The 12,365-nt window shown below is 44.2% G+C and overlaps 3 protein-coding genes across 3 annotated transcripts; 2 read left to right on the top strand and 1 right to left on the bottom strand.

Annotated features, from left to right (window-relative positions):
• Positions 1 to 3,358: 3,358 nt before the first annotated feature.
• Positions 3,359 to 4,081, top strand: LOC107492851 (uncharacterized). The gene has a single exon (XM_016113903.1). The coding sequence runs from the start codon at positions 3,359 to 3,361 to the stop codon at positions 4,079 to 4,081; it is 723 nt and encodes a 240-aa protein (XP_015969389.1).
• A 353-nt stretch (positions 4,082 to 4,434) lies between these two features.
• Positions 4,435 to 5,325, top strand: LOC107492840 (uncharacterized). The gene is made up of 2 exons (XM_016113892.1): positions 4,435 to 4,496; positions 4,584 to 5,325. The coding sequence occupies exons 1-2, from the start codon at positions 4,435 to 4,437 to the stop codon at positions 5,323 to 5,325; spliced, it is 804 nt and encodes a 267-aa protein (XP_015969378.1).
• A 4,211-nt stretch (positions 5,326 to 9,536) lies between these two features.
• Positions 9,537 to 10,070, bottom strand: LOC107492830 (putative F-box protein At1g67623). Its single transcript, XM_016113882.1, has one exon. It carries the CDS (start codon positions 10,068 to 10,070, stop codon positions 9,537 to 9,539), a length of 534 nt encoding a protein of 177 aa, XP_015969368.1.
• Positions 10,071 to 12,365: the final 2,295 nt, after the last annotated feature.

The following is a 12,365-nucleotide window of genomic DNA, read 5'->3' as shown; positions in this document are numbered from 1 at the left end:
GGTGTGACTTAGCGCCTGATTGAAGGCCAGTCGATAGTTTTGGATTGATTTGACCGCGGTGGTCACAGCATAAGTGATTGCATAAGGAAGTTTTATAGTATAGTGTCACTCAAAACTTTCACTTTTGGATACGGAACACACCATAAAACGAGCCCAAATAACAACGTACCATATGAGTGAAAGATTTGTCGCGAGTTTGACAATTACAACAGATAGCCGTGACTCCATCCACAACACCCGAGTACCGTTAACATAGAGGCATCACATTCCGTAAACGGAGGATAAAGCCGTAGGCATTTGCAAGTTCCTTCGCATTTAAAATAAACCCACCTCCCGTGCTAAACGATCAGTATTCGAAACACCAAAAAAATAAAAAACAAAAAAAAAACAAACACAATGGGCGACGGTGAAGCACGCTCCGACGGTGACACAAACAGCAGGTTAGACAGGTTTCATTTATGACTTTTAGAATACAACAAAACGCACTACGTTGCATATGCATGGTAGACGAATATTCGCATTAACAACCACGTACGGGGTACATGCAGGGACGTATGCGAAGAGGTCCACGACGCAAATACAATTGAGCAGTCGCAGCCCCGGCAAGCGTGTGAGGTAAATCTTCTGATCAGGTGTACTTCACACATTCTTTAAACAAATAACTGATTTGATATTGTCTTTTTTTTTTTTAATCTGTAGGTCCCCGGTGGACCGAAAGCTGCCTTGGAAAACACAGCCGAAGCTCTCCAGCCGGATGATGTTAATGCAGTCAAAGGTGACCAGATCCAGTCGGAAGAGGACTGGTCGTTTCCGAAGATCGGTCTCATCGTCAGAGACTTGATGAGGGGCTTCGTGGAAAAGGTTCTGGTTAGGTTTCACTCATAGGCCATGTATGTAACGTGTCATGTAGGTGTCCCTCATACTAAACCGGTTTTGCTTATTCTCCGATAGAAGGATCTTGAGAAGGAGACCGACAACGCAGCTGCGGCAATCTCCGACAAAACCATCGTGTTGTTGGATTCCGACGGGAAGACGGATGAACAGTCAACCCCGCAGTCCATGAAAGTTGCATCTGGCATCGCTAGTAGAACGCCTATTGTCCCAGATCCGCCTGAGAATAGTACTCCACCCCTTTCAGGAACGGACAGCATCATGAGAAAGCTGTTTCGCACACCACCATCGGCAACAAGGAACGCCAAACGGCGACGTTCCGGTGATGGAACTGACAGTTCTATGCGACCTGGTTCCAGCAGGGAAAAGTCTGCCCATTCAACGAGCAAGAAGGTAACTAATCGGTAGGTTTGTTTATCGAAAACTGCGCTAACCTACTGACGTTTGACAAACATGTGTCGTAGATGAGGTTCAAGATCACACCCGCCATGGACTTTAACAACCGACAGTCGGCCTTATTCGCGTACGTCTTCGACGAAAACCTTGATCCATGGTAAAACCCGACTAACGTTTTCTTTAAACCTGCTTATCGCGGTTATATTAAATCGTTAACACTTTCCTCTGACTATAGCGAGGAACTTGTCCGTATTGGAGTCAAGTCCGCGGACAGGGTTGATTTACACAGCTTACTACCGGGAAATGACGTTGATGACAAGGTATGGCACCTGTTTATGCTTGTTTTGAGTAGGAAAAACACATATATGGTGTTGCGACACATCGTCGGGGTTTTTTGTTTATTTTATATTTTTGGCTATTCTTCGTTGCCAGATCATCCACCTGGTTGCCATGACTATGACCGGTGCTGAGATACTTGCCACGTCACCCGCGTACTGGTGCTTACCACCGTCTGTCTCGGTAAGTATGTCCTGATCTGGCGTTGGTACACGTATAGAACATAACTTATTTAATACGTCAGCGTTGTCTGTGTAGGATGATATATTGCACGGGGAGACGACAGAATTAATGCTCAACCGTTACATGGAGAACTGGATGCGGCCATCCAGATTCCTAGAACTTGTCTGTTAAAGGACAACTTTTGGTTCATCGTAAACTAAACCAGGAACAAGTGTCTTCAGTGGATTAACTATACGTGTTTATCCTGTGCAGATTTATGTCCCCATGCAGGACGCGCTGGGCCACTGGTTTTTGATGCTCGTGTCTCTGAAAGACAAGGCAATTTACAACCTTGATTCATCACCGAACCAGTTCGAGACGCCTCACCGGGAAGACCGGATTCGGAAAACGGTTAAGTACAACTTTGATTGTAGTCTTTACTTTTAATTTGCCATACTAGCATAGCATGCAACACGGCGTGCATAAAAGCGTTCTGATTAATATTCCGCGGTCCGTGCAGGCAAGGGTGTTGTACAACGTCACACAAGCTGTTTACGAGAAGCAATTTATGCCCTCACCAAGCAACTTCGGAGATTTCCCGATAAGGAGCCCCATAGGGATACCTAATTGTGGTCAGAGGTACGTTAACCGCAAATAAAACATGCATGTATCATAGTGATGATTTTCACATGTTTTCCATAATACGTACTGACGGTTACTGTCTATTCGTCGGATCAACATTCAGCATGAACTCAGGGATATGGGTCATTGGGTGGCTCAACATGGGGGACAAATTCAACCCGATCATGGACGGGATTGTAAGTACGCTCAAATAAAAATGGTAGATTACGGAATTTAAATTATAGGGTCACAATAAAACCGATCGTTAACCATGTTGCAGTTACGGGAGAACGAGATCAGGGCAACAACAGCGGTGAACCTGACCAGCACACCATTCAACAAACTCCGGGACCGTGTATTGGGCAAGGCAGAGTTATGGAGGATGAAAACAAAGTAGAGCACTTAAGTGGACCGGCTGGTATTGCATTGTCGACATGGATCAACCAGCTGTGACGCTTATGCCCCCATGCCACAGGTAGTATTACGTTGCTTTCTTCTTTAGTCTTGTATTAGGGTACGCTGCGACCAGCTGTGGCGATTCAAGGTTATGTTACTCGCAAATTAAGACTTTATGTGTTTACGGAATTTCAAGGTTGTGTTTACACCTATTGCAATTTCAACGAATGATTTTCTTTAATTATATTTTTACATATGAATGCGATGATGATTAGCTAGCGTATATTTTACTTACATTTAATTTTAACGCTCCAAGCCGGCTACTAAATACGCACCAGCGCGTAACGACAAATCTAATAAATGCCATCAATTAACAATGTTATTTGTATTTACAATGCAAGTTCGTAGAATCCATTTTCCTTTTTATTTTTTTGGAAAACTTATGTGGATTTTTGCCAACGAAATGATGCGTCGGTTAAGTCGACTGTCCGAGCGAATTGGATTACATCCTGTGAAGTATATACACTAGCAAGCCCCAGTCCAAGCGAGAGTTTTAATGGAGCGTTTCTGTAACGTCTCTGAACTACCCCGCGACGTTTGGGTAGCCATAGCCATTAAAGTCGCGACCACATCGATTGAGGACCTGTGCAGGTTCCGTATGACGTGCTGCGTTGCGCGTGATGTAGGCGACGACGATAATGTCCTCAGGATGGTTGCCATACCACCTCCGCATCAACTGAATTGGGTGTGGATACGGGACCCTATTAGGCGAAGATTTTTTGAGAGGTGCATTGAGATTGGTCACCCGGAACTTCTGTTTCGGAAGGCGCTGCGGGAGCTCTACATAAGACGTAACCACGCTGTAGGATGGCAAATGCTGCAAAATGCAGCAAGGAATGGGCTGGACGCAGCCAAGTACGCACTTTCAATGGAGTTGCTCCTCCGAAGGGACGACAGAGACGCCAAAAAAGAAGGTTTGGAACTTTTTCGTGCGCTCGAAGCAGGTAACTTACTCCCGGCATGTTACTCGAGTTGCTTCGCAGTCCTCACAATTTCTTGGCCAGATGAAGTCCAAATGCCAGCTAAGGGAGAGAAACATACAATATGTGACTCGACCAGATGCATGACCCGAGGCCACATGGGTCTTCTCTATGACTACCGCCGAAGGGCGGCAGAGCGGGGCTCCATCCACGGAGTCAGAGGCGTCAACCATATTCGGTGCATTCGTTGTCGCGCCGACTATGAGGTGGAACGTTTCGTTGACATAGCTAGGGTTTAGGATTGTTATGCATATTAGGTTTGTTATTGACATATTATGTATCGGTTTAGTATGGACGTATAATATTAACGGTTATCTTCTTTATTATCATGTTAATGTTATTTAGGTAAACAGATACTTATTACATATAAATATCTTATAATTAAAATTAAACAACAGGAATTTGGAACAACGTCTAAATAATGTTATTTAATATTATTAAAATATTAGACTTTACTAATATCAAATAATGATATAAGAAAACATAAAGAGAAATTTAAGGAATGTGTTGGCTAAGGAACCCTTCTGTGAGCCGACTGGAAACTCAATCGGCAGGCTCCCTAGACGACGTGATTGTAGCTGATTAGGTGTCGATGTACGGTACACAACCGATGGGATACCATCGCACACGGCACCGGGTGACTATATATACACCGTAAACAACAGCCATTGAGATAGCTGATTGGAGCCTTTCATTTATCCAGTATTTACAAATAACCGACCATTTATCTATCGTGTGAAGGTGCTCAGTACAAGGGGAGGAGATGTATCGTCCGACAGGCCCGGCCAACCTTCCCCACGATGTATGGACCTTAATTGCTGGAAGGACCGCAGCACAGTCCGTCAGGGACTTGTGCAGTCTCAGGATGTCGTGCACCGCTGCATGTAATGCAGGGGATGAGGATTTCGTTTACAGATGCGTCAACATTCCAATTTGGGACCAGCGATGGTGGAGTGTGAGTCCCATGCACCATCCGGGAAGAAACTTCTTAGCGCGATGCAGGCAGAGTGGCCACGTGGAAGTTCTATTTCGGTATACGGTGTCTGACCTTTTCCTAGGCGGGTGTCGTTTTGCGGGGATGGAAACCATGCACGTTGTCGCAGCCCAGGGCCATTCGGCAGCCCAGTACATAGTGGCGATGATGCTGATGCTACGCGACGACGCTGAGTCAAAGAACAAGGGCTTACAAACATTTCGTTGGCTTGAGGTGGCTGGTGCCCTGACAAAATGCAAACTGGTGTTCCGCGGCGTTGTCCAAGGGACGTGGAGACACCTGCGTCGCGTGCCGAGGCTAAACGAAGAGAATCAAGTCTGTTCTTCGCATGCATGTCCAACCCGTGGGAACATGGGTGCCATTTACCGCCATCAACGCTATGGAAGAGGGTGGGACGTAAACGACGGTGACGGAGGTGCTGGTCATATTCCGTGCATGCATTGTAGGGCTGATTATGAATTGATCCTGTTTGTCCACCTCTTTGACTGATTGGATAGGAATGGGTTCTCAATATTTTTTTCGTTATCCAATGTAATATATCTATTATCACTATTATGTAATAATTTTTCCAACTATTTTGCCGTTTTGGTACTGTTTTATTTTGCCATATTTTTTATTTTTGTGTTTTCTGCGTAGTCCCTAAAAAGTTAAGTTATGGAAAATACAATTGTTTCGCTAATTATTTTTTATATGTTCATTACAGTTGTGTAATACGTATACATGAATTTTTGGGTGTGTAATACTTAATTATGGGATTTATAATTGGTTTTAAAGAAATCGTTAGTGTCGATTTGTTTAAAATTGTTACCAACGATTTGAGTGAAGAGGAACAATAATTAGAAAGTTTTGGATCAACAATCAATGGCTAGAATCAACTTAGAAAATGAAAGTAACGATTTCATGGTTGTAGAAATTTTGAAAAAAATTTGTCTTATTTGAAATCGTTAATCTCATTTTCACAATTTTTTTGTCTCTTTCTAAAATCGTAAGTCACGATTTCTTATAACATTGAAAATTCCCATATAAGTGCATTACATCAAATTAGTGTAATATTAATGTATTACACTCTTTATATTGTAATATCCAAAAAAATTAGCCCCAATTGTTTCCACTCACTGGCCTCTCATTCAGTTACACTTGGTTGCATAGCCAAGTAACAAAGTTTTTTTTTTATCAACGCAAGTCCTGTCTGCCACGTTATTCATAGCAGTCCATAGACCTTCAGCCCTTCCTGTCTACTCTAACGTCACATTGCAAAGATTTGCAATGATATCGGATTTTGCGTAATCGATGCAGCCTTAGTTTTCCCAAGCTTTCTCTTCGTTTATCGATAAAACCACCAGGTGCATTATTATCTTCGTTTTCTGATGGAATACCATACGCACATTAATTAACCTCAATAAAATGTATTAATTTATCTATTATTAACTTAAATTTTGTTTTTCACTAATGCATATCATTCCACACGTCCGTCACAATTCATAACCATTCCTTATATTTATCCATAACCACTTCCGGGAGAAGAGTCATAGCTTCAAGGGCCGTTATCGTCTACCAAACCTCCCGGTCTTCATCCGACAAAATGTTGCACGAATCCCTCGACGACCACGCCATTAGTCCGGGCGACCTCCAGGAACACCCGACTGCAGACCTAATCAACACCCTCCAACAGAGGATGAGGTTTCTGAGTGATAGTCTTCGTAGGACACAGGACGAAGCAAGGACGGCCAGGATCGAGGCAATCACCGCCAAAGTCAGGGCTAGTATCAGGAAGCATCAACTGGAACAAGGCCGCCGGTTGGAAAAGAAGTTGCGCACGGAGATGGAACAGCATCAAACCACCGTTCGCGAACTGGAAGCCAAAGCAAACGCTTTGAAAGCGGAAATTGCCGATCTTCGTCGAAGGGAACAGCAACAGATGGCACCGTGGCGTGAAATGGAAGGCAGGCTTGAGGTTGTGGAGATCAAGGTAGGTTTATTGGTCCGCCAACTGTATGGTCAACCTGCGGCAACGGCAGACGGCTCTGACTATCAGGATCCCACCGGGCAGAATGGAGACGATGTCGGGGCTATATGAACCACGGCATCTACTGTCCGAGTCTTTATTTGCTCTGTTTCCGTATTTCGTTAGCTGTTCTTTTCATGTTCTATAACCCCTGAGTAAAACTGGGTTTTCTTAATTATATATAATATATAATTTCCGAGTCGTTTGAGTTATTTTTCTTTCTTTCTTTCTATTTTCGGATGAAGCCATCTACACAGGCGGCCAAACCGGAAACACTCCGTCAACCCCTGTCGGAGTATAGGATCTTTAATGCCTGCTTCAACACAGCGACCGATACTATCCGGCCGGTCAAGGAAAAATAAAAAGGACAATAACGGTATAACACGTAAATCGTTTCGTTGCCCAACAGTAGAATATACACTGATATTGGTTAATTTTTACGGCTTAGCGCGTAACTCGTTTCGTTTCACAAACTTATGGTTAATACCGGATATTTAGTACAATTAATTTATGTACTTAGACCCATAGTTACCTATACGTACAATTAGAAGTGGCATTTTTGTTGTTTGCAAATTTAATGGAGCTCGTCGATAATCGTTATTATTGGAGACCATCAGATAAAACAATTAAATACATGTCGTATTCTGTACATTATGGAATATTAAACCGAATAAAAATCGACATTGATCACATCAGATTAAGTTATCGAATAATATGGTAATTTTTTTTTTGGTAAATTGCAATAATAATTTTTTTATGTTTGATTTGACAAAACAAAACTCTTTTCTTCATATCTCTGTACACCACACCCCTACACCTGACCCTGGCATCCCTGCACACCTGCTTATGAACCTAATTTGGCTTGAAGTACACGTTAACTCCTGAGCGTGGGGTCCGCGCGACAGAAAGACGAATGTGCTTTCCAATTCTCTACGGATGGTTCTGGAAAGGATAAGATAATTAATTAATATCGGACGAACGAAATACTAATGTGCTTTCCAATTCCAACTGATTTGGTTTTACGACGCACAAATTTAATGTTGACTATTCGATTCTTGTGTTATATTCATGACAAGCTTAATTGCGTTCCTTAATTGCTCATTGAAGAAATGTTTAATGTTATCGTTAACTTTTTTTTTTCAACCGAAATAGCTTAAATTAATGTCTTATTTTCGTGAATAAACCCCGTTATTGACACGTTATTTTTATGAAAAACCCATCCAAACAACTTTATACTATATATATTTATACGTGCCTGTTATACAGAACCCCCAAACCCTACTAACCACTAACCCTTATTCACGTCTTCCTTGCCGTAACTCCTTCTCTCAACTCTCAGTCTAGCCTTCTCCATAACTGCCACTATGTCGTCGTCGTCTTATCCCGAGAAAATGTCGGAGCAATCAATCACAGAACACGCCATTAGTCCAGAGGACCTCGTGGAACTCTCCATCGATGCACTTATCGACATCATCCGCGTAGATGATAGGTCCGCAGATTGTGATCTCGTTGCGGCGGTATTGGTTAGGAGGGAGGAGAACTTAAAGGCTACCCTTGTAACCACCAATGCAGAACTGAGCCAGGCAAAGGTGGAGCTGATGGCCTCCAAGTTCGTCTTCGAGGCAAGGAAGTATGAACTGGAGAAAGAGGTGCAGGAAAAGCGACGGCTTGAAAAAGAATTGAAAACAGAGAAGCGAAAAAATGACGCGCTCCTTCAACAGTTGGTTCTCACTGAGAAGGAATTACAGGCTGAAATTGCCAAGCGCCATGAACGACAAGAGGTTGAGTCTCTTCCGTGGTCTGAGCTGGAACGCCGGCTGGACGTTGTGGAGGAAAGGCAAAAGTTCTTGCTCCGTCGTCGTCCTCGTCGTCATCCGGCCGGGCAGAATGAAGACGGGGCCGGAGGTAGTTGATGGGCTGCACATGCAAGATATCTGAATGTCATGTTTTCCGCCGAGGCTTGTGTGATCCTTTTATTTCCTATGTTTGTTCCGTCGCCCTTTTGATATTCTGCAATGGAACTTAAACACGGATAACATAATTATGCATACTTTTCTCTGTGTTCTTAGCTTGTTGAAACACAATTAGGGATTTACGTTACGACGAAGACAAACGCTAATACCTAATAAAAAAAAAATTAATACAGACATGGTGTCCTTTTTTTTAAATCATACGAAATTCGTCTTTTAAAAGCCCTAAACAAACATTTACTGTATTAACATAATAAATTATATATTATTTAAAACAGAAGAAGTTAAACAATCCTATAGTCTATAAGTCTCTAAATTTTAGAACTTTACACTAACATTGTCCCCAACCCGAAGTAACGAGTGAAGAGATATCAGATCAAGATTAATCATTATATTCGACAATTAATCAAGATTAATCATTTTTGTATATATTTACTAGCCCTGTTATATTATGCGATTATAAAAATAAGGTAAAATACACCATCAGTACGCATAGCAATTACCATGATCGGCATCTCCATCGCCGGGGTTTACAAAAACTACTTAAACACAGTAAGTCCCAAGAACTTCCGCACCTCGTATTCGGCCAGGCATTGCACACACGCGACACTGGACAGATCGCTGTCGTCACCAATGGTCCCACGGGTACGGCAACTACCGGAACGGCATGACACGGACTCTTTTGGGTTCGCTGGGGGTATATCGGACCACGGGCCGGTGAACACCTACGTGAAGACCTCCCTGCACCTTTCGACTGTGCCGGAGTCACGAACGACGCAAAAAAATTCGAATCCACGGCGGACCTCATCATCTGTTTTGTCACCGAGCGACAGAAGCAGCATCGCAGCGATGTAGTAGGCCTCCACATCGCCCAAGTCTGCTGCCTCGGTCAGGGTCCGCATACCACCTCTGCGGTGGCCACACCAGAATAAATGGGACATCCCGACGCGGAGCATAGCGGCCGGGTTCCGCGCTCTGGCGCATCGACGCAGAAATGTCATTGCAGGCGTACCGGAGTAGTCGAGGAAGCAGGCGATCGGCAACACCGAGACCAACGCGTGCCTGTACACGGCGTCAGAATTGCATGCTGCTGCAAATAACCTGCAACTCGCCTGCATGTTGAACAGATCCTCAATCGAATTCGATGCAACCATCGTCGCAATACCCGACCACAATTCGAGAGGAAGAATACTCGGCAGACACTCGTGCTGAATGGATACCTCCAGTTTCGTTTTGTCCTCTTGGGAACTTCCGGCCATTTGGGGGGACTTCGAGGACGGATTATTGGAGATTACAAAGGGGGGATGGACGAATTTGTAGATGCCCTTGTGGCATTTTGCTTTTAATATAATATATTGCCGTTCGAGGGGTAGGAGTAGGGGGTTGCCCGTGGTTCAGTACCGCATACGTTTTTCTAGATGTTTTCGTTTACCGATGCATTCATATATTATAATACTTATATTCATTAAAGAAGCATTTATCGTAATTAAATCATACGGCAGATGGCGGACGTTTTGCTGGACAGGTAAAGTCCCAGGTCTTACGGTTCAGTGCAACAATGGCATGGAGACACCAAAAACCGACGCCTCCCCTCCCCGGCAATGTATTTTAGGATTACTATTGTACTGTTTAGTCCCAACGTTAATATTGAACTTTTATGGCCCGTTTTTTATTTTTATTTTTTTAATTTATACGGCTTGGCCTGTTAGCTAATGAAGTTATGAAATAGTGCTTCTATCGAAGGTTATGCGTGTGACCATCTAAATGTTTGAATACGGTGATATGCATCGGTTCGAATATGTCGTTCATCTGGTCCACCAAAGAGGGGATTTACAAGGCCACCCAACCCAAACACCTGACTCATTAACAATGAAATACATTCACTTTTGTTTACAGCGAAACTTCATCTGAAAATAAATAGACTAAAGAAATGCAACACCTCGAACTCGGCAAGGCAGTGGACGCAGGACACAGTCGTGGAATCGTTGGTGGCACCCATGGTCCCGCGGGTCGGGCAGACGCTTGACATGCAGACGACGGGCTTCCCTGGATCCGACGGGTGCACCCCAATCAGCGGATTTGCGAACAACTGCCCGAAGAATTCTCTGCACATTTCGATTTTTCCAGTAGCCAGCACGTTCTCAAACATTTCAACCCCCCTTCCAGCGTCCGCCCCGTCCCCAACACCTGGCGTCAGCAGCAGCATCGCACACATGTAGCGGGCTTGGACATCACCCGCATCGGCGGCCTCAAGCAGGGTGTCGACCCCGGCGACGTGTCGGCCCATCCAGCAGAATTCTCTCATCCCTATACGGAATATAGCGCCCGGATTACCTGCGCGCGCGCTTACATAAAGGAACCCATCCTTAGGACGGTCCTCCAAGTCATAACCGAACACGACGGGTATCTCCGCCATGGAGGCCACCTTGTACACCGCAGACGAGCGGCCTGTGTCCAAAAATAGCTTGCAGGTCGCCTGCATGTTAAACAGATCCTGGATCGAGGACGACGCAACCCTTGATGCAACTCTCTCCCATATTTCGCAAGGCAGAAGAGTCAGCGGACAGACGCCTGATAGGACCCCTTTCCCTTTCCCTTTCCCTTTCCTTCTCTCGTATCCGGCCTTCTCTCCCATTCTGCCTTTCTCGGTGGTTGCACTAGATCTCATCCTATTTGATCTAAATTTATTGAATAGGTTGTGGAAGGGGAAGTTTACAGGAGGACCGTCGTTACTATGGATCACCAGATGCGATGAAGGAAAACTGGGAAGCGAACTTATAAACTGCAAAACGGCTCACCAGATAAGTCAGGAACCGTGCCACACACGCCTTCATTTACGCCCGCTGTAACCGATGCTTCGTTTTTTGGGTTTGGCACAGGAATCGAAGACATCTTAAACGTAGGTTTAAAACCTGAACGCTGAAAAATAACTTTAAATTTAAATTTAAAACTACATTAAATTTGTTATCCCTTCTTTTTCGTTAAATATAAATATTTTCTTTTTCCAAAAAAAAAACGAAGTACATTAATTACACATTTTCTATGGAAAAAAAAGTATTCGAAGCACCTTCTCACTTTACAGTATAGGGCCTACACTATAGAGCTATACGTGCACGTTAATGACAAACCCTATCCCTCTCAGTGCTTCTTTCCCAGGTCTTCTCTTCCGCATCTCCTTCTGTCACCTCTCCGTCTATCCTTACCCACCTCTTTATTTCTGCCACCCTCCACTGCTCTCTCCGTTGTGCACTACCGAGAAAATGTCGAAGCAGACCGTCGACGACAACGGCGCCAGGCCCGTCTACCTCAAGGAACGGCCCATGTCCAAACTGATCGACGTCGTCTGTACAGATGAAAAGTCCCTGGTATGTGACTTCGTTCAAGCCGAACTTCTCAGGAGGGAGGAAATTTGGGAGGCTAGCGTTGAGACAATATCACAGCAACTCTTCAGGGTCAGGTCCGAGAACTTGAAGTTAATGGTCAAGTTGAAGAACATGGAGGATCAACTGGCTCAAGACGAGAAGGCAAGGCGTCTTGAGGAAAAGTTTCTGCGC

This window comes from Arachis duranensis, chromosome 1 (assembly GCF_000817695.3).
Source record: "Arachis duranensis cultivar V14167 chromosome 1, aradu.V14167.gnm2.J7QH, whole genome shotgun sequence".
NCBI classification, from domain to species: domain Eukaryota; kingdom Viridiplantae; phylum Streptophyta; class Magnoliopsida; order Fabales; family Fabaceae; genus Arachis; species Arachis duranensis.
Note: the sequence above shows the minus strand (reverse complement) of the source record. Positions and strands in the feature narration are given on the sequence as shown.

What these genes read in the sequence shown, in the direction of transcription:
- LOC107492840 (XM_016113892.1), top strand. Translation starts at nt 4,435, where the DNA reads ATGTACGGTACACAACCGATGGGATACCATCGCACACGGCACCGGGTG. An exon ending in CGGGTGACTATATATACACC is followed by an intron (nt 4,497 to 4,583) that starts GTAAACAACAGC and finishes TATCGTGTGAAG; the next exon opens with GTGCTCAGTACAAGGGGAGG.
- LOC107492851 (XM_016113903.1), top strand. Translation starts at nt 3,359, where the DNA reads ATGGAGCGTTTCTGTAACGTCTCTGAACTACCCCGCGACGTTTGGGTA.
- LOC107492830 (XM_016113882.1), bottom strand. Translation starts at nt 10,070, where the DNA reads ATGGCCGGAAGTTCCCAAGAGGACAAAACGAAACTGGAGGTATCCATT.